This window comes from Abramis brama, assembly GCF_963993115.1.
Source record: "Abramis brama genome assembly, chromosome: 2".
Classification (NCBI taxonomy): domain Eukaryota; kingdom Metazoa; phylum Chordata; class Actinopteri; order Cypriniformes; family Leuciscidae; genus Abramis; species Abramis brama.
The window spans coordinates 35,534,754-35,561,324 of NC_139964.1; the positions used below are offsets into that span (position 1 = coordinate 35,534,754).

At 35.1% G+C, this 26,571-nt stretch overlaps 2 protein-coding genes across 2 annotated transcripts; both read left to right on the plus strand.

Moving 5' to 3' along the window:
• Window positions 1–1,970: 1,970 nt before the first annotated feature.
• p2rx3b (purinergic receptor P2X, ligand-gated ion channel, 3b) lies at window positions 1,971–21,044 on the plus strand. The gene is made up of 12 exons (XM_084106729.1): window positions 1,971–2,306; window positions 2,871–3,006; window positions 14,151–14,222; window positions 14,355–14,424; window positions 15,579–15,672; window positions 15,757–15,834; window positions 15,990–16,131; window positions 17,232–17,368; window positions 17,603–17,696; window positions 17,782–17,847; window positions 19,483–19,560; window positions 19,653–21,044. Exons 1-12 carry the CDS (start codon window positions 2,164–2,166, stop codon window positions 19,779–19,781), a joined length of 1,239 nt encoding a protein of 412 aa, XP_083962855.1. The 5' UTR covers window positions 1,971–2,163; the 3' UTR covers window positions 19,782–21,044.
• A 2,515-nt stretch (window positions 21,045–23,559) lies between these two features.
• On the plus strand, window positions 23,560–25,478 carry LOC311078465 (lectin-like). Its single transcript, XM_084107292.1, has 6 exons — window positions 23,560–23,619; window positions 23,773–23,854; window positions 23,963–24,102; window positions 24,250–24,390; window positions 24,480–24,594; window positions 24,847–25,478. Exons 1-6 carry the CDS (start codon window positions 23,587–23,589, stop codon window positions 24,927–24,929), a joined length of 594 nt encoding a protein of 197 aa, XP_083963418.1. The 5' UTR covers window positions 23,560–23,586; the 3' UTR covers window positions 24,930–25,478.
• Window positions 25,479–26,571: the final 1,093 nt, after the last annotated feature.

Here is a 26,571-nt window from a genome sequence, read left to right on the forward strand (position 1 = left end):
CAGACGCAATCACGCGGCGGTTCCCTTATCAGGGAACTTACAGTCGTGACCTGAAAATTTGTGTTACTTATCCAATTATTTTGATCTTGTTTCTCCTTTACAAAAATTAACCATGGTTTTACTACAGATAAAAACAAAACACCATAGTTAAACCATGGTAATCTCAATTTATCCATGATTTTGCTACAGTAGCCACAGTTTAACAATGGTTTTTGTAGTAAAACTGTGGTTATACAAATGGTAATCAATCCGCCAAAAAACATGGTTACTACACTTTTACTATAATACAACTATGATTAATTTTCGTAAGGGCTGGTTTCTGGTTTATGCATGTAACATTAATTCCAATATCTCTCCCCTCCTCTTTCCTGGTGCTATCCTTTCCCTTTAGTCTGCTTTTTTTTCCATCACTCCCCCTATTCATATCTGTTACGTTTCTGTGAATTTTGTCTCTCTCGCAATCATGGCTCTCAAACCACTTTGCTCATTATTGCATTTGGTGCATTGATGACTTTGTTCATCAATTTGTATTGAGTCCCATCCATTTCCTCACTCTTTCCTCAGTCTCTTTCTCTCTCCCCCCTTTTCACTCTGTACCATCCCTTCATCTCAAGATCCTGTTTCAAGACAATCAAATCAGCATGAGACATCTAACACTTAACATTATCCTTGACTGATAGACATCTTCATATACTCCAGCAGTGCATGAGCGTACTCTGCTCCCTCTCATTCGATTTGGTCCTCTGTCATGCGTTACTCCTTCATTGCATGTGTTTTTGTGGGGAAGCAAGTCCCAGATGTATTGAACTTATAGAGAGAGATAGAGAACCACAGGTTAATGTCTCCACTCTCGGCCCTTTCAAGAAATGTTGCCTCTTAGTTGTGGTTAAAGTGTTTATGTGTTAGTGCTGGTTGTGGGATGCAGCCTAAATTTTGCATAATTGAGATTGGAGTTAGTCTGGCACACTCTCATCCACCTGGACGCTTCAGTGTTAATGACTGACATTTAAATTGAAGTATAAATTATAATATAAAATAAATAAATATAAATTTCAGCTTGCCAAAGGTTTGTTTTTGTTTTGCTTTAATTTTGGGAAATAAATAAATACTGGGGGGTTAATGCATCATGTTTTCCACAAAAATTGTAAGTGGCACAACTGTTTTCAGCATTGATATTAATTAGTTAATAAGGATCATGTGACACTATGGCTGCTGAAAATTCAGCTTTGCCATCGCTGGAATAAATTGCATTTTAAATTTGTAAAACAGTTACGAAAGTTATTTAATTTTCTTATATAAATATTATTAATTGTCATTGCTGTTTTTATTGTTATTTTGATTAAATAAATGCAATATTTGTGAGCAGATGTTACAACGTTAAAAACTAGGCCTACTAATAACTTTTGAATGGTAAAAGCGTAAAGGTTAATAAAAACATTTATATAACATTAGTAAAAAAAAGAAACTAATATTATTACTACTAATATTATAAATACTATTTTAAATTAATACAACTAATATTATTTCTGATAATATTATTCATATTATTTTTTACACAAACAACATTAGGGATTCAGGGCCTCCAAGCATAAAATTGTCTGCCAATGCATAAATGTAAAAACCATCCAGTCAATCTCATTAGAACATGAGAGTTTAGATAACTTACTGATATTGCAAATGACTATACGGTCCATCATCTCGGAAAAGATCGCAAAGATGTAATCTTTAATGCTACTCTAATGAGACGCTTTTTACTACTGCATAGAGCTTTCATGGTGACATGATATAATGTGCGTCAGTCATCAAGATTCAGCTATTCCAGACCTCTCTGACACTAAACATCTAGCCTATACCTAGAACATCTACTAAGAATGTCAAATGTAAATTTTATATAGCCTAACGGACAGAATAATTGAAGGACGAAGAAAAAGAAAAGAGGGAGGAGAGAGGGAGGGACTTGGAGGAAGAGAAATATTCTGTGAAAGCATCTGATCTCAAGATGTGGAGACTTTTTATCAGGGAAACAAATAAGGAAGATTACTGAAGAGGTTTTTTGACTTTTATTGACAAAACGCAGGATAAAGCATTTGGACAGAATTATCACCAGGATTAACTAAACATTCATGCAAATACGTTGATACACTTGAAGTGTATTTTTTGTGAATGCAGCAGTGTTCTGGAAAAATGTGGAGCTGCATAACAGATTTCTTTACCTATGAGACGACCAAGTCCGTGGTGGTAAAGAGCTTGACCATCGGCGTCATCAACCGTGTTGTCCAACTCCTCATCATAACGTACTTCATTGGGTGAGTGTTCCGAGTGTTCCGACTCATTTGTACAATGGTAGCGAGATTTAAACTTGTGCCCCCCCCCCCCCCAAATTTAAATTTAATTAATTTAAAATTAATTAAAAATGTATTAAGCATTTATTCACCTTAATGTTAATTTCAGCCTTTGCAAATTCATTATTAAAATCAAAAGCTGCATCTGTTCTTATTATTTAATGGACCTGTGCTAACATGAACTAACAACGAACAGGTGTATTATAATTAACTAACATTAACAAAGATTAATAAAGACTGTAACAAATAAAATGCCGATTGAAATATATTACAGTTCATTTGAATAATTATTTTTGGACAATTAAATTAGGCTACTTGTTTTTTAGTCTTTCGACTTGGTGACATAATTGATGTACAACGCAGTTGAGACTAAAAAAATTTGAACTTAGTATATAAGTGCATGAAAATCATACATTTTATATGCATTTTTTTTTTAAATATATATATTTGTGAGCATTTTACATTAAAGAAAGCAAAAATTGCTCTGTATTTCCTGTTTTTCTAACTCTCTATCTCCCCCTCCCTCAGCTGGGTGTTTTTGTATGAGAAAGCATATCAAGTGCGAGACACATCTATCGAGTCATCAGTGATGACTAAAGTGAAAGGTTTCGGAGAGTATAACAACCGGATCATGGATGTAGCCGATTATGTCACACCAACTCAAGTAAATCTCAAGTTTTAGAATACTTAAAATAATATGTATATTTTTGTGACCAGTTTGTATTACAAGTGTGTGTGTCTATAACATAGCATGTTATGTGTGTTACAGTTTGATGTCAAAATTGTAAACATAATTAAATCTAACAAAATCTCCCTAATGAGACGTGAGGACCCAGCAAAAAAAAAAAAAAAAAGTTCTAAGAATGTTTTGCTAATGTTCTCATTAAGTTATGAAAACATTATTTGTAAATGTTCTCTGAGCGTTCAAAATGTCCCGTTTTTTTTTAAGCATTTTAAAAACTTTTTTCTTTTTTTTGCGAACATTTGATCATTTTCCAAACATGAAAGGGATTGTTCACTCAAAACTGAAGATTCTGTCATTAATTACTTACCCTCATGTCACTCCAAACCTGTAAGACTTGTGTTTATCTTCAGAACACCAATTAAGATCTTTTATAGGAAATCTGAGACCTTTGTGGCCCTCTTTAGACAGCTACACAACTACCACTTTAACGCATCAAAAGGTTTATAAAGATATCGTAAAACTAATCCATATTAATTGAGCGGGTTTAGTCCAAATTTTCTGAAGAGACCAGATTACTTTATATGATGACCAGATTGAGTTTAGTCTTCTATTCAGATACACATTCATCAACTCACATATTGGTTGTGGTAAACGGAAGATCAAGCATGTTCGCTTGATGTGCGAGAACCAATGAGGTTCATTCTCATGTTACGCAGCACGTTTGAGCTTCTGCAAGAACCAATGAGGTTCATTCTCATGTTACGCAGCACGTTTGAGCTTCTGCAAGAACCAATGAGGTTCATTCTCGTGTTACGCAGCACGTTTGAGCTTTCGCAAGAACCAATGAGGTTCATTCTAGTGTTACGCAGCACGTTTGAGCTTCTGCAAGAACCAGTGAGGTTCATACTCGCGTTACGCAACACGTTTGAGCTTTTGCAAGAACCAATGAGGTTCATTCTCGTGTTACGCAGCACGTTTGAGCTTCTGCAAGAACCAATGAGGTTCATTCTCGCGTTACGCAGCACGTTTGAGCTTCTGCAAGAACCAATGAGGTTCATTCTCGTGTTACGCAGCACGTTTGAGCTTCTGCAAGAACCAATGAGGTTCATTTTCGTGTTACGCAGCACGTTTGAGCTTCTGCAAGAACCAATGAGGTTCATTCTCGTGTTACGCAGCACGTTTGAGCTTTCGCAAGAACCAATGAGGTTCATTCTAGTGTTACGCAGCACGTTTGAGCTTCTGCAAGAACCAGTGAGGTTCATTCTCGCGTTACGCAACACGTTTGAGCTTTTGCAAGAACCAATGAGGTTCATTCTCGTGTTACGCAGCACGTTTGAGCTTCTGCAAGAACCAATGAGGTTCATTCTTGTGTTACGCAGCACGTTTGAGCTTTCGCAAGAACCAATGAGGTTCATTCTAGTGTTACGCAGCACGTTTGAGCTTCTGCAAGAACCAGTGAGGTTCATTCTCGCGTTACGCAACACGTTTGAGCTTTTGCAAGAACCAATGAGGTTCATTCTCGTGTTACGCAGCACGTTTGAGCTTCTGCAAGAACCAATGAGGTTCATTCTCGCGTTACGCAGCACGTTTGAGCTTTCGCAAGAACCAATGAGGTTCATTCTCGCGTTACGCAGCACGTTTGAGCTTTCGCAAGAACCAATGAGGTTCATTCTTGCGTTACGCAACACGTTTGAGCTTTCGCAAGAACCAATGAGGTTCATTCTCGCGTTACGCAGCACGTTTGAGCTTTCGCAAGAACCAATGAGGTTCATTCTCGCGTTACGCAGCACGTTTGAGCTTCTGCAAGAACCAATGAGGTTCATTCTCGCGTTACGCAGCACGTTTGAGCTTTCGCAAGAACCAATGAGGTTCATTCTTGCGTTACGCAACACGTTTGAGCTTTCGCAAGAACCAATGAGGTTCATTCTTGCGTTACGCAGCACGTTTGAGCTTTCGCAAGAACCAATGAGGTTCATTCTTGCGTTACGCAACACGTTTGAGCTTTCGCAAGAACCAATGAGGTTCATTCTCGCGTTACGCAGCACGTTTGAGCTTCTGCAAGAACCAATGAGGTTCATTCTCGCGTTACGCAGCACGTTTGAGATTTCGCAAGAACCAATGAGGTCCATTCTCGCGTTACGCAACACGTTTGAGCTTTCGCAAGAACCAATGATGTTCATTCTCGCGTTACGCAACACGTTTGAGCTTCTGCAAGAACCAATGAGGTTCATTCTCGCGTTACGCAGCACGTTTGAGCTTCTGCAAGTGGTTTATTCTCGCAGGTTCAGTTGAGCTTCTGTTTATGTTCGCTGATTAATGTTTATATGTGAATAAAAGCCTAAATTAAATCTGTTCATTATGTGAAGCGATCGAGTCTCTTCAGAAAATTTGTACTAAACCGCACAATAGGTATCTTTTTGAAGCATTAAGGTGGTAGTTGTGTAGCTGTCAATGGAGGGACAGAAATCTCTCAGATTTAATCAAAAAGATATTGATTTGTGTTAGAAGATTAACGAAAGTCTTAGGGGTTTGGAACGACATGCAAGTAATTAATGACAGAATATACATTTTTGGGTGAACTATCCCTTTAAGGGAATATTATTTAATGTTCTCTGAATATTCTGAAACAAGTACTAAGATTTTAAACTGCTAAAATGTCTTAAAACTAAAACTAAAATGTTTCAGGAAAAAAAAAAGTGATTTGTAAATAATGTTTTTGTGTTAATGTTTTGAGAAAACAAAAAACAAAGTCATCATTTACTCACTCTGGTGTTGTTCTAATGCTGTATGCCCTTCTTTCTTTTCGGGCCACAAAGAAATTAAATAAAAAACTTGTCCCACTTGCGCTCGTATATTGGCAGTGAATAGAGTGGCGCAGGGATGACTTCAGAACCCTGAAGACTAATTCTCCACTGGTTCCCTCTAGATTTTCCTAAGGGTTTTCAATTTATGAGTAAAATAAAGCCTGTGGTAAACATAACTTGATACCATGAGACCATTGTTTACCATGCAAACTGCACACATTCTCATTCCAAACTGTCTAATCTTAGACCCCTTAAACCTTAAATCCCACTATAAAAGCCCAAAGGAGCATCTTAAGGGAACCAGCGGCGAATTAGTCTTTCAGTTTTTGATGTCACCCCTGCACCACTTGACCACCATTAAACTTATCACAGAATGGTCCAGTGAAGTCTTGTTTAGTCTTGATTTCTCACAACTTTGCACTTTTTCTGGCCGAGTCGGAGTGAACTGCAGCACAGAGTGGAAGGAGAACTGAAGTAATTAACATATTTTAAGACTGAGAAACTTAAACATTAACAGAACTCAAAATGTGACAATATATCACAATTCTGGCTTTATAAAAAATTGCGACTTTATATCACACAATTCTGACTTTATAACTCGCAATTGCGACTTTATATCACGCAATTCTGACTTCATAACACAATTGCGACTTTATATCACACAATTCTGACTTTATAACACAATTGCGACTTTATATCACACAATTCTGACTTTATAACTCGCAATTGCGACTTTATATCACGCAATTCTGACTTCATAACACAATTGCGACTTTATATCACACAATTCTGACTTCATAACACAATTGCGACTTTATATCACACAATTCTGACTTCATAACACAATTGCGACTTTATATCACACAATTCTGACTTTATAACACAATTGCGACTTTATATCACACAATTCTGACTTTATAACTCGCAATTGCGACTTTATATCACGCAATTCTGACTTCATAACACAATTGCGACTTTATATCACGCAATTCTGACTTCATAACACAATTGCGACTTTATATCACGCAATTCTGACTTTATAACACAATTGCGACTTTATATCACACAATTCTGACTTTATAACTCGCAATTGCGACTTTATATCACACAATTCTGACTTTATAACACAATTGCGACTTATATCACACAATTCTGACTTTAGGCTATAACTCGCAATTGCGACTTTATATCACGCAATTCTGACTTCATAACACAATTGCGACTTTATATCACGCAATTCTGACTTCATAACACAATTGTGACTTATATCACACAATTCTGACTTTACAACTCGCAATTGCGACTTTATATCACACAATTCTGACTTTATAACACAATTGCGACTTATATCACACAATTCTGACTTTAGGCTATAACTCGCAATTGCGACTTTATATCACGCAATTCTGACTTCATAACACAATTGCGACTTTATATCACGCAATTCTGACTTCATAACACAATTGCGACTTTATATCACGCAATTCTGACTTCATAACACAATTGCGACTTTATATCACGCAATTCTGACTTCATAACACAATTGTGACTTTATATCACACAATTCTGACTTTACAACTCGCAATTGCGACTTTATATCACACAATTCTGACTTTATGACACAATTGCGACTTATATCACACAATTCTGACTTTAGGCTATAACTCGCAATTGCGACTTTATATCACGCAATTCTGACTTCATAACACAATTGCGACTTTATATCACGCAATTCTGACTTCATAACACAATTGCGACTTTATATCACGCAATTCTGACTTCATAACACAATTGCGACTTTATATCACACAATTCTGACTTTATAACACAATTGTGACTTATATCACACAATTCTGACTTTACAACTCGCAATTGCGACTTTATATCACACAATTCTGACTTTATAACACAATTGCGACTTATATCACACAATTCTGACTTCATAACACAATTGCGACTTTATATCACGCAATTCTGACTTCATAACACAATTGCGACTTTATATCACGCAATTCTGACTTCATAACACAATTGCGACTTTATATCACACAATTCTGACTTTATAACACAATTGTGACTTATATCACACAATTCTGACTTTACAACTCGCAATTGCGACTTATATCACACAATTCTGACTTCATAACACAATTGCGACTTTATATCACGCAATTCTGACTTCATAACACAATTGCGACTTATATCACACAATTCTGACTTTATAACACAATTGCGACTTATATCACACAATTCTGACTTCATAACACAATTGCGACTTTATATCACGCAATTCTGACTTCATAACACAATTGCGACTTTATATCACGCAATTCTGACTTCATAACACAATTGCGACTTTATATCACGCAATTCTGACTTCATAACACAATTGCGACTTTATATCACGCAATTCTGACTTCATAACACAATTGCGACTTTATATCACACAATTCTGACTTTATAACACAATTGTGACTTATATCACACAATTCTGACTTTACAACTCGCAATTGCGACTTTATATCACGCAATTCTGACTTCATAACACAATTGCGACTTTATATCACGCAATTCTGACTTCATAACACAATTGCGACTTTATATCACGCAATTCTGACTTCATAACACAATTGTGACTTTATATCACACAATTCTGACTTTACAACTCGCAATTGCGACTTTATATCACACAATTCTGACTTTATAACACAATTGCGACTTATATCACACAATTCTGACTTTAGGCTATAACTCGCAATTGCGACTTTATATCACGCAATTCTGACTTCATAACACAATTGCGACTTTATATCACGCAATTCTGACTTCATAACACAATTGCGACTTTATATCACGCAATTCTGACTTCATAACACAATTGTGACTTTATATCACACAATTCTGACTTTACAACTCGCAATTGCGACTTTATATCACACAATTCTGACTTTATAACACAATTGCGACTTATATCACACAATTCTGACTTTAGGCTATAACTCGCAATTGCGACTTTATATCACGCAATTCTGACTTCATAACACAATTGCGACTTTATATCACGCAATTCTGACTTCATAACACAATTGCGACTTTATATCACGCAATTCTAACTTCATAACACAATTGCGACTTTATATCACACAATTCTGACTTTACAACTCGCAATTGCGACTTTATATCACACAATTCTGACTTTATAACACAATTGCGACTTATATCACACAATTCTGACTTTAGGCTATAACTCGCAATTGCGACTTTATATCACGCAATTCTGACTTCATAACACAATTGCGACTTTATATCACGCAATTCTGACTTCATAACACAATTGCGACTTTATATCACGCAATTCTGACTTCATAACACAATTGCGACTTTATATCACACAATTCTGACTTTATAACACAATTGTGACTTATATCACACAATTCTGACTTTACAACTCGCAATTGCGACTTTATATCACGCAATTCTGACTTCATAACACAATTGCGACTTTATATCACGCAATTCTGACTTCATAACACAATTGCGACTTTATATCACGCAATTCTGACTTCATAACACAATTGCGACTTTATATCACGCAATTCTGACTTCATAACACAATTGTGACTTTATATCACACAATTCTGACTTTACAACTCGCAATTGCGACTTTATATCACACAATTCTGACTTTATAACACAATTGCGACTTATATCACACAATTCTGACTTTAGGCTATAACTCGCAATTGCGACTTTATATCACGCAATTCTGACTTCATAACACAATTGCGACTTTATATCACGCAATTCTGACTTCATAACACAATTGCGACTTTATATCACGCAATTCTGACTTCATAACACAATTGTGACTTTATATCACACAATTCTGACTTTACAACTCGCAATTGCGACTTTATATCACACAATTCTGACTTTATAACACAATTGCGACTTATATCACACAATTCTGACTTTAGGCTATAACTCGCAATTGCGACTTTATATCACGCAATTCTGACTTCATAACACAATTGCGACTTTATATCACGCAATTCTGACTTCATAACACAATTGCGACTTTATATCACACAATTCTGACTTTATAACACAATTGTGACTTATATCACACAATTCTGACTTTACAACTCGCAATTGCGACTTATATCACACAATTCTGACTTCATAACACAATTGCGACTTTATATCACGCAATTCTGACTTCATAACACAATTGCGACTTATATCACACAATTCTGACTTTATAACACAATTGCGACTTATATCACACAATTCTGACTTCATAACACAATTGCGACTTTATATCACGCAATTCTGACTTCATAACACAATTGCGACTTTATATCACGCAATTCTGACTTCATAACACAATTGCGACTTTATATCACGCAATTCTGACTTCATAACACAATTGCGACTTTATATCACGCAATTCTGACTTCATAACACAATTGCGACTTTATATCACACAATTCTGACTTTATAACACAATTGTGACTTATATCACACAATTCTGACTTTACAACTCGCAATTGCGACTTTATATCACGCAATTCTGACTTCATAACACAATTGCGACTTTATATCACGCAATTCTGACTTCATAACACAATTGCGACTTTATATCACGCAATTCTGACTTCATAACACAATTGTGACTTTATATCACACAATTCTGACTTTACAACTCGCAATTGCGACTTTATATCACACAATTCTGACTTTATAACACAATTGCGACTTATATCACACAATTCTGACTTTAGGCTATAACTCGCAATTGCGACTTTATATCACGCAATTCTGACTTCATAACACAATTGCGACTTTATATCACGCAATTCTGACTTCATAACACAATTGCGACTTTATATCACGCAATTCTGACTTCATAACACAATTGTGACTTTATATCACACAATTCTGACTTTACAACTCGCAATTGCGACTTTATATCACACAATTCTGACTTTATAACACAATTGCGACTTATATCACACAATTCTGACTTTAGGCTATAACTCGCAATTGCGACTTTATATCACGCAATTCTGACTTCATAACACAATTGCGACTTTATATCACGCAATTCTGACTTCATAACACAATTGCGACTTTATATCACGCAATTCTAACTTCATAACACAATTGCGACTTTATATCACACAATTCTGACTTTACAACTCGCAATTGCGACTTTATATCACACAATTCTGACTTTATAACACAATTGCGACTTATATCACACAATTCTGACTTTAGGCTATAACTCGCAATTGCGACTTTATATCACGCAATTCTGACTTCATAACACAATTGCGACTTTATATCACGCAATTCTGACTTCATAACACAATTGCGACTTTATATCACACAATTCTGACTTTATAACACAATTGTGACTTATATCACACAATTCTGACTTTACAACTCGCAATTGCGACTTTATATCACGCAATTCTGACTTCATAACACAATTGCGACTTTATATCACGCAATTCTGACTTCATAACACAATTGCGACTTTATATCACGCAATTCTGACTTCATAACACAATTGCGACTTTATATCACGCAATTCTGACTTCATAACACAATTGTGACTTTATATCACACAATTCTGACTTTACAACTCGCAATTGCGACTTTATATCACACAATTCTGACTTTATAACACAATTGCGACTTATATCACACAATTCTGACTTTAGGCTATAACTCGCAATTGCGACTTTATATCACGCAATTCTGACTTCATAACACAATTGCGACTTTATATCACGCAATTCTGACTTCATAACACAATTGCGACTTTATATCACGCAATTCTGACTTCATAACACAATTGTGACTTTATATCACACAATTCTGACTTTACAACTCGCAATTGCGACTTTATATCACACAATTCTGACTTTATAACACAATTGCGACTTATATCACACAATTCTGACTTTAGGCTATAACTCGCAATTGCGACTTTATATCACGCAATTCTGACTTCATAACACAATTGCGACTTTATATCACGCAATTCTGACTTCATAACACAATTGCGACTTTATATCACGCAATTCTGACTTCATAACACAATTGCGACTTTATATCACACAATTCTGACTTTACAACTCGCAATTGCGACTTTATATCACACAATTCTGACTTTATAACACAATTGCGACTTATATCACACAATTCTGACTTTAGGCTATAACTCGCAATTGCGACTTTATATCACGCAATTCTGACTTCATAACACAATTGCGACTTTATATCACGCAATTCTGACTTCATAACACAATTGCGACTTTATATCACACAATTCTGACTTTACAACTCGCAATTGCGACTTTATATCACGTGCGCAATTATGAGAAAAAAGTCTGAATTTTGAGATAAAAATGTTTATTCTGTGGCGGGAACAAGCTTTCATAATTCACTCCCATTATAGCCTACACTGTAAAAAAAAAAAATAATATATATATATTTTGAAAATTGTGGAAGCTGACAATTACATATTAGCTCAATAAATGACTTCCAAATAATTATCCCCATGCGAAAAGATGCATTGTACTTAAAATTAAAAATGTATATTCACAAACATATTTAATTGTGCTCAGTCAATCTATCAAGTCAAAGAGAAAAACTGTGTTGGCTGAACAAGTCCTACGTCCAAAAAACTGAAGAATTCAAATGTGGATGTGTGGGAGAGCGAGCAGAGCCGAACCAGCCAGTGCAGTGCAAGTGAAGACCGAAACAAACATTCCCAAGTAGGGATGGGAATTGATAAGAATTTAACAATTCCGATTCCATTATCGATATTGCTTATCGATCCGATTCCTTATCGATTCTCTTATCGATTCTTATTGGGTGAGGGAATAAGTACAAATTTGTTTGTATTAACTCGCTTTAATATCTGATCAGAAGACACAGCACAGAGTATACACAAATTATGTGTAGCAACCTCAGAACAAACCTAAAAGTAGGTGAGCTACTTCTCAAAGTAAAGTCCAGGGACCTATAGCCTTGGGCAGTGTTTCTCAACCTGTGTGCCTTGAAAGATTATCAAGAAGAGTGCCTTAGGATTAGGAAATTGACAATTTTCACATTCATTGGTCCGGACAAAAAAACAAACAAACTGCCATTTATGTGCCATAAAAACTAAAAACACAGACTGAAAACAGTTTAGGAAGAGCTTGTGTCTTTTGGAATATTAACAGTGCTCATTTGGATTAGGCTATTGAGTTACTAAAACAATCTTTGTCAAATAATACACGGGTTTTCTTCACATTTTGAACGTTTTTGTTTCCATTTGTTTAATTTCAAGATCTGATGTGACTTATCCATTGTTGTTTTTACAGCTACAAAGCTGGGAGCACTAAATGATATTCAGTCACATTATACACGCTTTTAACGTTAAATAAAGCACAAAAATAGTACCTGATATTATCATTGCCACACTTTGAGATTGTTGTTCCAGCGCGACGTCGCAGTAAAATAGGATCCGTTTCAAATAGAATCGTCGCGTGTCGCGGCTGGTTAAACTTTGATTAACATGGAAAATGATACTTTTTATCGCGTGTAAAAAGTGTATCGCGTGTTTTATCGCGTGATACTTTTTATCGCGTCGCATGTAGTTAGGACGCGGTCAGAGCGCTTCTGCCTCGATGCCATGTTTGCTCATAGTGTTTGCTACGTTCTGAACCAAAACAACGCAGCACGTGTGTGATGTCGTGTCACATTTGAACGAGCGGAACCGATAAGCGGAATCGTTAAGCAGGCATGCTAACGGTTCCAAGGAATCGATTCACTGGGCACCGGTTCTGAAGAAGAACCGGTTCTCGGTTCCCATCCCTATTCCCAAGATAATACAAATATTCATTGTTACAAGTTTCGAGACGTTATGGACAAGCGCAGGTGGGTCATTTTAAAAACAAAATTGCCTTTTGTGGTCCGAAAAAGAAAAAAGGGCATACGGCATTAGATCAACGTTAGGGTGAGTAAATGATGACTTTATTTTCGGTTAACTCTGAAAGGACATTCTATTAACATTACTGAAAGAATACTTGCTCATAACTTTGAGAGAACCTTGGACAAAGTTCTGAGAACTTTCCTTGTTGGGGATGTTCTTACATGGAAAATCTATTCATAAATACAGTAAATACTTTATACTATTTAAGATTCTAAAAAAGCTCATTAAGGGTGTGGGTTAGTTTATAGTAATTGTAAATAAAAACAATAGCAGTTAATTATACAGCATGTCTTTTTTACACAATGTCTGTGTGTGCATGTGTCCACCAGGGGGCGTCGGTTTTCTGCGTCATAACAAAGCTCATCACGACAGAGAACCAAGTTCAAGGAAACTGTCCAGAGGTGAGTGAGGAAACTGCTTTGAACTACCGTTTTTTGAAGTAGCCTACTGAAATCTGTCACGGTCAATGTACACTAATTTCATTGATTCTTGTCTGTGTGTGTGTTCATGTGTTTGTCTATGTAACTCTTCAGAGTGAGATGAAATTCAAATGTGACAATGACAGTACTTGTAAGAAGCTGATGTCAAAACCACCAAGCAATGGTAAAATTCTAATGTTCTTTATATCCTTTGTGAGATAAATATTTTTTATTGAAGGATCAAGAATATATATATATTACAATGAATAATAAAAATAAAGGGAATTATTTTTAAATTGGTTAGACTCCCTGTGGTGAAAATCAAGTTTTTAATGTTTACATGTCTATGTGGTGTTTTTAATATGCTTTAAGACAAACCATGCACAAATTCATCAGTCAACACCAATGTTGAGTATTTTAGTGTACCAAAATTTAGAGTAACGGCCAAAGACAGTCTAAAATATGCAGTATGAAACTCTCATATTGTGAGTTAGAAAGTCCAATTCTGAGGGGAAAAAGACTGACATTTTTTCTCAGAATTGCAAGTTTATATCTCTCAATTCTGACTTTATAACTTGCAATTGCGGCTTTATCACGCAATTGTGAGGAAAAAAAGTCAGAATTGCGATTTATTGTCGTAATTGTAAGAAAAAAGTCTGATAACTGTAACAAGGTTAGTAATCGGCAAACATTTAAACAGTTTAATCAATAACCAAACACGAAACAAAAGTAAAAGCGACAGCCCCTCACAGACACTCATTATAAAACACGCCATTCTCTCATGGCTCTCGGCCCTGCCCTGCTTGCCACAAAAACGTAGTTAAGCCAAAGGCTAAACATATCAGTTACCATTATGTGTCAACTTTTATTAAAATTCTGAATGGATTATATAGTCTAGAAAGCACGCAAAGACCCCCTTATAATCCCTTTAGAATCACTAAAATGATCGGGGGTTTATGTAAATTTTAGGGTTAGTGATGTCACTAACCCGGGAGGAATGTCGTGTAGTCCCTACCAGCCGTTTGTTGTAGTCCTTAAAAAGCAATTTCTTTAAAAGCAAATATCTCCCTTTACTTTGAACTTTGAGCTTTGTAACTTTGCAGATGCTGTTTATGCTCAAACAGCAACATTACATACTAACTAAAGTTAGAAAAGTCAAATCATATTCAACCAAGGGATAACATTTTTTACTGCAGGGGAACTTTAACAGTTTGAGTGTTTCATTGTGGATTGTTTTGTAATATTGATATGATCAAGGAAAAACCAATAACCTACTAATATTATAACAAATTTTACAGTCTATATGTTATGTTTTGATCTATTGGTTGTATCTCGAAGGGTTGCTGACAGGACGATGTGTGAACTTCAATACTACCCACAAAACCTGTGAGATCAAAGGATGGTGTCCTGCAGAGATTGATGAAATTCAACCGTGAGTCCACTTTTAAATAAACAAATTAATAGATGTGTGAATGTTGAATAAAAAAGGACTGATGAAGTTTTTTTTCTTGTTAAGAAACCCCATGATGGAGGTGGAGAACTTTACCATTTTCATCAAGAACAGCATTCGCTTCCCACGTTTTAACTTCACAAAGTAAATGCAATCAAACACAAAGACTGAAAAATCTCATCATTATCATTCTTTTTTTTCTTTTCTTTTTTATATCTACCAGTAAACCTTTTTGGATTATTTATTTTTTAAATAATGACCTTCATTGTTTCCATTAAATATTTCCCTTTTCCTTTCAGGGGAAACTTTTTGCCCAACATCAATAGTAGCTATATAAAGAACTGTAACTTTGACTTTGAGAGGAATATGTATTGTCCAATATTCAAAGTGGGTGATGTGATCCGATTTGCACATCAAGACTTCACCACTATTGCTAAAAAAGTGAGTGTTTATTTAATTATTTTTAATATTTGGCTTTTTTTTTGTTACTTTGTTACTACCTTGCTTTCTTCCTTTCATCATCTAGTTTTATATATGTAAGAAATATTTCACAAGTACGACTTTTATACAACAGTTTTATATACAAGTATAAATATATAAACTAATGCAATTAACTCATATTAATATAAATGTGTTACCAATAAGTTAATGTCAATAAACAGAAGTAGTTTGGCCACGTAGTTCAAATGTTTTCATCCACCAATGGAAATAGTTTCAAAAGAGGCCAAATAAATACCTGTTTATAAAATAATAACTGTTTCATAAAAGTATCTAATAACTGTTAGCAAACATTACATTAGTCAACATTACATTTCAGACTATTTTTTTTTTATTTCTCAACACTGTAAAAAGTGATCAGTTGACTTAAAAAAGTGAGGAAACCCATTGCCGTAAGTTCATAAGTTCACATAACTTATTTTTTTCAATTACGCATTGTTTATTACTTATTCATTTTAAAGGCATACTCCACCGTTTTTTCATATTAAACTGAACTTAATCGCTCTAGCGAGTAGTTATACGACGACTTCTGTCAATAGTGGAAAGAGGATCAGGCGTGACTTTTTACTGCGCCGAGTCGAAGAACTTCCAAAAGTGCTATTCCGCCATACATTATAGTTATCCTTTTTAACCCGCTTAGAAAAGCGCCACGTTTTATTTTGTGTCACCATACTTGGTCGTATAACTACTCGTGTAACTGTATTTAAATAGGGAAAACGTTGATGTGTTTGGTCACTTCTAAATTCATTGCTGTTAGATACCACTGAATATACTGGGGTAAGCTAAGTGCTTTCAAAGTGTCACTGCGCGCTAGAGCGATTAAGTGCACACACTGAGATGAGAGAGGTATGTATCAACTCGTCTTAGATAAGGGAATAACATAGTTTAATATGAAAAAACGGTGGAGTATCCCTTTAAGGCAACGGGTTTAGTTAAGTCAACTGATCACTTTTTACAGTGAAAAAAGTTGCACCATCTCTATTTCTCTTTAAGTGCAAAGTCAAATTGGATTTGTGTAAGTAATCTCTGTCTCTTTCTCTCAGGGAGGAGTGATAGGGATAAAAATAGCGTGGGTATGTGATTTAGACAAGGCAGATGATGAGTGTAAGCCCGCCTACTCCTTCACTCGTCTGGACGCCATGTCAGAGAAGACCACTGTGTCTCCGGGATACAACTTCAGGTTCTAGAACCTTTTCTTTCCACCTTAAAGTTTAATCAAGAATGTTGCAGTCTGCAGGCCTCTAATGATACTGCACAAACAAATGCCTCCAATCTCTCCACATACTTCATCCACATGTTTATCAGACTTTTTGTAGTGGCCACATGCTATAAAATATTACAAAAAGGCACCAAGTCATTCAAAGTTGATAGCTTGGATAATCCTTTTTGAAACTGTCTAAATCTTTGTCCTTAGGTATGCAAAGTATTTTCAAATGGAGAACGGAACTGAGTATCGCACTCTGCTGAAAGCCTACGCCATCAGATTCGATGTGCTGGTTAATGGAGATGTGAGTTCATTTTAAATTGTTTGTGTGTTTTTTCGAGCATTTTCTGCATCTGGGCATAGTTGCTCATTACATTTTCTCTTTAAAGGCTGGGAAATTTGACATGATACCAACTCTAATCAACATGGTTGCTGCCTTCACCTCTGTTGGTGTGGTATGTGTCTTCATTAATCTGCATAAACATAAAACAGCTCATTTTCATAAAATGGATAATATAAATGGGTCACTTTTTTGGTAATTATTAGTAGAAAGTCAACTCCAAATGTCAGCTAAAACATAATAAAATCAAGAACAATCTAGAAAATAGTAAAATGGTGCAACCATAATAATTAGAGATCCGTTATTATGTGTTATGGACACTAGCACCAAAGACATAAACAGTGGCTTACTCAAATTCACCATTTGCTTTAACTATTTAAGATGTAATTTGTTATTTCATATTAATGAGATGGTCACTTCACATTGCACTGCTGGCTTGCAGCATAGCGTTAGTCAAAAACATTAATTCCATATTGTCTTAAAGTTTAGTAGATTATACTCAATAGTTATATCTGTGAACTGCAAATAAATGTAAATATGTTTACAACATTTCTTTATGTTTGAATCAATACACGACTCATTGTAAATATAATGAACAATCCAAAGTAATATATAAGTATCAGTTAGAACTTTGATTTCTACTTGCATGAATCAAGTACAAATGTAATATTTGTTTCATATTTTTAAGTTCACGTTTAGGCAAGGCGAGTTTATTTATTTAGCATATTTCATACACTATGGCAATTCAAAGTGCTTTACAGAGAAAGGAATTAAAATAATCACAAAATAAAAGCAAGGAAAATTAAAACAGTTATAAAAGGAATTAAAAGAGTAAAAAGATGATACATAGATAAACTTCTCATCTGGCAAAACACCGGTGTATCATATTTTTCAGAACTCCCAGTTTTACTCTGAGATTTTTAGATTTTGGTTACTCTGAAGTTTAACTAACTTATTCAATGGGAAAAAAAGTGTTTTTTTGCTTTATTTACTATAATACTGTAATATACTATAATTTTGCTATATATACTATATATTTATGCCAAAAAAATTGTGTACAACGTTCTAAAAAATCGTTAAAATATTAATAAATTCAAGCAAAACGCTTTCACTCATTGTCTGTCCTGGTCTGTCCTGCCACTAAGCACAAAACTTTTACCATAGTTCTGACCAGTGCAAGTCAAATAATGAAGATTTGTTTATTTTAAGTATGTGAAATATGACCCAAGTGAGAAGTGAGCAAACCGCCCGGCTGGCCCCAGACCTTTAAGAACGATCGATCAGTATAGACATAATATACCACTGTAAATCAAGTTGCTGACTTAAACTTTGAAGTATAATCAACTTGTATATTTAAGTCGTTTCAACTTAAATTACATTAAACTGACTTAAAAAATGAGTTGAGTCTTGTATAACTTAAAATTTGTTATCAACTTATTTTGATGAGTTAAAGCAATGTATAAACATTTAACTTATTGATCACATAATTTTAAAACTGCATACCCATTTTTTGTGTAATATATATTTACCTTTGTATATACATGTAACTATAATATTCATGACATGAATTTTGTCTCCATCCTCATCTTGAACTTGGACTGTTTTATCATTAATCAGTGCCAGACAGCCACTTCTTCTTAATACAATATTTTAAAGCGTGTTTAATAATGAAATGAATTCATAATAGAAAATATTTCATATCTGTTAACCTCTTTAAGTAGACAAAACTGAGACTTTTCCTTTATTTTAGGGTACAGTGCTTTGTGATATAATTCTGCTGAACTTCTTGAAAGGAGCTGACCAGTACAAGGCCATGAAATTTGAAGAGGTTTGCATTTTAGCAAGTCGCCAACAACATTACATCTATCCAGTTATGATGACAATGAATGCCTCACTGTCTCTCTCTTGCTCTGTTTCTAGGTATCAGATTCACATAGTCAGAGCACTAGTTCATTCTACAGGTCCAGAGACCACAGCCAGCATTCAATCAAACCTGATGAGAAGTTCTCAACTGACTCCGGAGCATTTTCCATTGAACGCTATAGTTAATAGTGCCCACCACAGCGCTTGGGAAGGATTGCAAAAAAGCACTCATATTTGTTTCATTAATTCAGTCATTTACATACATACATACATACATACATACATGCATATATTTACATATTTCCCCCATTAGCCATTAAGAAAATTTTAGAATCATCTTCAAATCAAATTAAACTTAAAAATTTGCCTGACTGATCAAATATCAAAAAACATTCCTATTTTTTTGTAAATAATCGTATTAAGTAAATACTCAAATTCTGTTATGTATTCTCACAGTGTTAGCATGGCCTTTACACAACTTAAACATGGCCTTTACACAAGTTAAAAATATTTAATAATTCATGTGATTGTTTAGTAGACTCCCAAAATGTAGCTATGCAACTGTATGTGTTTTTATTTTGTGAATATAAAGTTATTGTAAAAGAGTATCACCCTCTCTTTTGGCCAAGTGTAGATAAAAATGTTTTTGCTTGATCAATTTTTTCTGAACTTTTCTAACACTGTCAGGAGTATTTTTGGTTCATTCTGTTCCCTGTTCAGCCGTTTTGCACGACACTTTCAATAAAAAACTGAAAACTTTAAGCGTTTTGGCTGATCCATTTACATGGCAACAGTGTTTTGGGGGCCTGAAAATACAAACTTTTGAAAACGGATTTTAAAGTGCAAGTTTTTGAAAACAATACCGTTATCATCTCTGTGTAAACTACAAAAATGCGAAATTGTGAAAAAGGTGAAGTCATGTGTATTACTTGTTCAGTTTATAGACGCGTAGTTTTTCTTTACAAGGTGACCTCGCCAACTACTGGCCACTCATGAATAATACACCATTTTTTTTATCGTTTTTCGCGAATCCATGTGAATGGGTATAGTTTTGACAACGTTGTTGTCTGTACGCAAAAAATGCGAAGGAAAAACATTTCCATTTTTAGTTCACCATTGTTGTGTAGATGTACCCTGATTTCGTTCTGCTAGTTTGTTTCCATGGTTAATCATTAGCACACCTGTTCTTAGTTATGTAAATGTTTCTGTATATTTTAGCCCTTAGTTCCCCTCAGTTCTTTGTTCGGTCTCGTTTTTGTATTATATGGTTGTTTTCTATGGGAGTTCTCCTGCATTTTCCGAGTTATATTGTAATAATATAGTTTTTCTGTTATTTCCCTATCGTTATGCAAACATTGTTAATACTTTATTTATACTACCAATTCTAATTTGATTGTAAATATTGATGCTCATGGGGAGGCTCAGAGCAATAAAAAACATGTATATGTCATTTCTGATATAAATTGTCTTATTTGAACTAATGGTTTACGACAGAGAAACGAGACTGACAAGATATCACTATCAACGACTGAAAATCGGATTTAGAAGTAAAATAAGGTCCCTGGGTAACTTTACTAGAAGGTACCTTAACAATTTTTTTTTTTTTTTTTTTTTTTTTGACAGCATAAGTTACCAAGCAAATGTTCTTAAGAGGGTGTTTGGTTTTTGCATGTGAAGACTGCTGAATAAGTATTACAGTAGCAAGAAAAAGTGAGAAGTAGAAGTTGTCAACAAAAAAAAGTGTTATACCATTAGCACTTTATTTTACAGTCCTGTTCCTCGTGTACATATATGTACTTATTATTGTGATGACAATAACTGTAATAACTAGCAACTAACCCTGAACCTACTCTTACCTAACCTTAACCATAGTTGTGTTATATAACCCAGTACTTTAGGTAAGAACTCTGTAAGTGCTTGTACTGTAAAATAAAGTGTAACCGTTATACTAATATTGTCATGTGTGGCTGTACAAAGCGCACAACAACAAAGGACAACAAAGTCTTTAAATCCATCAGGCAAGGAAACCTCAGGAAACAGAACCACGTAAAACACTGACAAGACAGGACAAAGAATTGAACAAAACAGGGAGAATATATACCAGACAAAATGAGGGAACTAATGAGCTAATTAACTGAATAAAAAGTGAATAGAATGATTGATCAAGGGAACAAACTGGAAACTAGTTCACACAGGAAAAGAGAACTAAAACACAAAGAACATAATCCTGACATATATAAGGAGAAATATAGGCAACATTTACTAAGCTAAAAAATAATATAATATGCTCTGCAGTCATTTTCTGAAAAATAACATTAAAGTCTTGAGTCATAACAGTACAGCCATTCAGCATATGATTTCCATCATCATGTAGTTGCAATGTGAAATGTAGAAGTTCAAATTTAAAGAGATCAGCAACAGTGTCTGTAACCACACGGCACAGTGGTATAACGGTCTATAGTGTGGTAAAGGAGCAAGCTTGTTAGTAGATCAGAAGCATTAGGCCCATTCAAGTTGGGATCAGATGTTTGAGCCAACTGCATTTTGATTGCAACTTCAACAACAACAAATTGTGAAATCTTTCACAATTATGTTGCATATTATAAGTTAAAGGTGTTTTCCAAACCAAAATAATGCATCTACATATCTTAATTTGGTCAATCTGCTCCACAGATAATTTGTATTCATGTTGGCATGAAACAGACATTGGGATAGTCTTATCTTCCCTATTGTGATGTGTATCTGCACTCAAAAAATGAATTTTTGCCTCTTGTTAAATTTAATTAATTAAAATAAGCAAAAGTAACACAATTGTTTAATATTTTGTCACAACTTAATTTAATTGTGTTCAATCAACCTAATATATTTAAAGCTGAAGTTTACTTAATTAATTTGTGTGAAAACTACATGAATCATTTTGGTTGACAACTAACTGGGCAGTGGATCTGTAGTTCCCAGCATGCTTTGCAAGGGACTGCATTAGGAGGGTAAATTTAGGGATTAAAGTGTTATTTTATGTGTTTTTCTGTAAATGGAAAGATGTTGTTGGTTAATGTTAGTGTTTAATATTCAGTTATGTTAGAAACTTAGAGGACTTTCTGTAATGTTTTTGAATTTTGTGGTTACCATTATGCAGAAGAGTGGCGACTGTGTTTAGTTTAGGGCTGTGGGCCTCAGTATGCTTACTATACATGCATTAAACCTCATTCGCAGACATGCACTAGTAATATATTACTCTGTAAAAAGTGGTTTTAATTAAACTGAACACTAGTAGCTTCTATCATTGGAAATAACTGTAGAGTCAAATTAGCTAAAATTATAATGTTGGTGATTTTGGGCAGGGCAAAAATTAAATGTATTCAGCCTGACAAAACTTTATCTAGCAGGAATGACTAAATGAATTTAAGTTCATACAACAAGATTACAACAAATCATTTCAAACAAATTAGATTTTGTTGGAAAAATGTAATTCATTTTCGTGGAAAAGTTTTCCTTAATTTAATCAAGTTCGTTCAACAGCTTATTTTTTTTTAGTGTGAGTGAAACGGCTTCTCAAACAAGAAAAAATGTAGGGTGGGACTTGATTTTGTCCACTGGGAATTGGCTGGATGTTTGGATGGTTGTGGTTTTCTATTGCTGTGACCTCATCTGAAAGACAGGTTGTCCCGCCCTCGCAGCAGTAAACTAAAGTAAAATCATCAGAGAGGGAAAGTTATTCTGATTAAAGATTTGGAGGGAACATAAGTTATTTAAAAAAAAATAATGATAGGCTACACGGATAAATCATTTATAATAAATACTGCAATAATCCATAAAAAGGTTTTTGATTTCATGGTGACAAATCATTCACCTTTTTTTAATAATTTTTTTATTCAACGAAACTCATGCTATGAGCTTTCATGTGGAACTCTTTTAGACACACTGAATGCTGAGTAAGAGAAAGGGAGGAGTTGTGAAAAAAAAGTGACGGATTTAAGACAGACTAAATGTTATGAGGAGACACGGAAGACGAGTGGAAGGAGTGGTAAGTCCCTTTTAGTACCATTTGGTAACCATGTATTATTTTTAAATTATTAAAAAAAAAAAAAATAATAATAAATAACGAATATTTCTTTTAAATGACTATTTTATAAAACAATATTGTAAGCTTCCACCGATCATGTTCTCTCCTTCACAGTGTGCAGCAGTAATGGAGATTTTTAGCTTTTTGTTGATGACTTTCCTTTTTGGAAGAGGTAGCTTCTTAACCATGGAGAGAGGTGCTGATTAAAATTAGGCTATTTAATTTATTTAAATATTTCATGTTATATTTTTAAAGAAAGTTTTTAACCCCCAAGGGCAAATTTTGGTGTGATGTTCACATTTAGATGAGGCTGCTGGCCTAAATCCCTCATTTGGCTGTATTTTGCCTAAAGCCTGTCCAATGACTGGCTATGAGAGTTGGTTCAGAGTGGGATCACGCTGTGTCAAATACTTTGGCAATAGTCTCAACTTCACTGAAGCTGAGGTAAGTAGTGTCAGTGTGGGACAAAATAGACAACACATATTAAAAAGAAACTGACTTAATATTATCTGTAATTATCTCCAAATGATTCTTTCCTCATTTTCTATAAAGATGTTTCTTATTAATGTTGTTGCTCTTTACCGCGCACAGTTCAGCTGCAGAAGCAAAGCCCCTGGTGGACACCTGGTGTCAATGCACAACGCAAAGGCTAATGGTGACGTGCTCTGCATTGTGATCAAGTATAGTCCACATAACCTGCGCATCTGGATCGGAGCCTTTGAGTTTTTTCAGGCAAATGAGACAGAAGTGATTTAAAAAGTACATTTTTCATTTGCCTATAACCTTTACCCTAAAATGTTTGATCTTTGTCACTCTCTCAGTCTGGTAGATTTGTCTGGACTGACGGTTCCTCTTGGAACTATCAAATCTGGACACCTGGTGAGCCCAGCAACAGATTCAGTAACAGGGAGGACTGCGTGGAAATGAACTGGAGTCGTAAGCAAAAGAGTTTCTTTTTTAAAATATGCAATTTTAAAAAGCCTAAAATTCACTTGTTAAACTTTTCATATTTCAAGTAGTTGACTTTGCATATAGTAAAAGGAAGATACCACTGTCCCAATAATTGTTACTATTTATTGGTAAAATCACATAAATTGCATGATTGGTATAAAATGTAACCTGGAATCTATCATGATTATTTTATTCTCACATTCTATGTTGGTTTGACCTTTTTCTGCTTTCTTTTAGATGTTGGCAAGTGGAACGACAATGCTTGTTATGTGAAGAAAAACTACGTATGCGCCTTCAAAGTGATGACAGCTTTGACTTAGACTTGCAGTAGCTTAGACTGAACTGTTTTATCTGTCAATGAACCTTAAACATAACTTTGTGTTCAAAATTGTGAAAACAACATATTTTAAAATATGAATAAAAATGTTTTATAATATAAATGAGTTATTTCGAGTTTTTAAATTGTATTGCATGGACTGTACCAGTGGATATTGTCTTCAAATACAGTATAAATACATATTCGGGGTACATATTCATTGGTGCAGGGATGATGTCAAAACCTTGAAGACAAATTCGCCACTGGTCTCCCTTGAGATTTTCCTATGGGGTTTTACAATGGGGTTTTACAATTTATTAGTAAAATAAGGTCTGTGGTAAACATAACTTGAAACTTGGACGTTTTGTTCTACAATGTAAACAGCACACATTAACACCCCAAACTTTCTTTTGTTTTGTTTTGAATAAAAATAGCTTCAAAATTCATGTTTTCGATATGGGTGTGTGTAAGCTATGTTTATGTTTGCATACAATACAGTTTAGCACAGACCTTATTTTAATCATACTTGGCTGTATCATACAAATAAATAGTTAAAAAATCATATATTGTGATTTCTGGATTTTTTTTTTTAGATTATGTCTCTCACAGTGGACATGCACCTACGATGACAATTTCAGACCCTCCATGATTTCCAAGTGGGAGAACTTGCAAAATAGCAGGGTGTTCAAATACTTATTTTCCTCACTGTATATATATATATACACACAGTCAAGCCCTAAATTATTCATACTCCTGCGGCTGCACATTGTGGCTGCTCACAAGTCATAAAGGCCTATAAGACCTTATCTAAATGTTTTGAAGTTCCAGTGGCTACAGTGCAAATTATTATTGAAAAATACAAGACGTTCCACACTGTGAGAAATCTCAGAGGACGTGGTCGGAAGCCAAAAGTGACACCTGTGCTGGCCAGGAGGATAGTGAGAGAGGTAAAAAATAATCCAAGAATCACCACCAAGGCCATCCTGATGAATCTGGGCTCTGCTGTTGGCAAGCAAGCCCAACTCAAGGCAGTCAGTCCAACGGACACTGCACACCGCTGGGTTCAACAGACGCAGACCAAGGAGGACACCACTTCTCCAGATAAGGCACACAAAAGCTCGCTTGGCCTTTGCAAATGCTCATCTGGACAAAGAAGACGACTTCTGATCTTCTGTTTTATGGTCAGATGAAACAAAAATTTAATTGTTTGGCCACGATGATGTAGCCTTCATTTGGCGTGAAAAAGAAGAAGCCTTCAACCCTAAGAACACCATCCCCACTGTCACCAAAACCTAATGTTTTGGGGTTGTTTTTCAGCCGGTGGACCAGGGAACCTAATCACAGTAAATGGCACCATGAAAAAGGAGCAATACATCAAAATTCTCAACAACAACATCAGGCCGTCTGCAGAGAAACTTGGCCTTGGGGACCAGTGGACATTTCAGCAAAACAACGACCCAAAACACACAGCAAAAGTGGTGAAGAAATGGTTAGCAGACAAAAACATTAACGATTTGCAGTGGCCCAGCCAGAGTCCTGACTTAAATCCCATTGAGAATCTGTGGAGGGAGCTAAAGATCAGGGTGATGGCAAGGAGACCCTCCAACCTGAAAGAGTTGGAGCTTATCGCTAAAGATGAATGGGCA

Coding starts and splice junctions, on each gene's coding strand:
- p2rx3b (XM_084106729.1), top strand. CDS start 2,164: ATGCAGCAGTGTTCTGGAAAAATGTGGAGCTGCATAACAGATTTCTTT. Junction 16,132..17,231: donor TCACCACTATTGCTAAAAAA/GTGAGTGTTTAT, acceptor TCTTTCTCTCAG/GGAGGAGTGATAGGGATAAA. Junction 17,848..19,482: donor CCTTCACCTCTGTTGGTGTG/GTATGTGTCTTC, acceptor CCTTTATTTTAG/GGTACAGTGCTTTGTGATAT.
- LOC311078465 (XM_084107292.1), top strand. CDS start 23,587: ATGAGGAGACACGGAAGACGAGTGGAAGGAGTG. Junction 23,620..23,772: donor GAAGACGAGTGGAAGGAGTG/GTAAGTCCCTTT, acceptor TCTCCTTCACAG/TGTGCAGCAGTAATGGAGAT. Junction 24,391..24,479: donor GAGCCTTTGAGTTTTTTCAG/GCAAATGAGACA, acceptor TCACTCTCTCAG/TCTGGTAGATTTGTCTGGAC.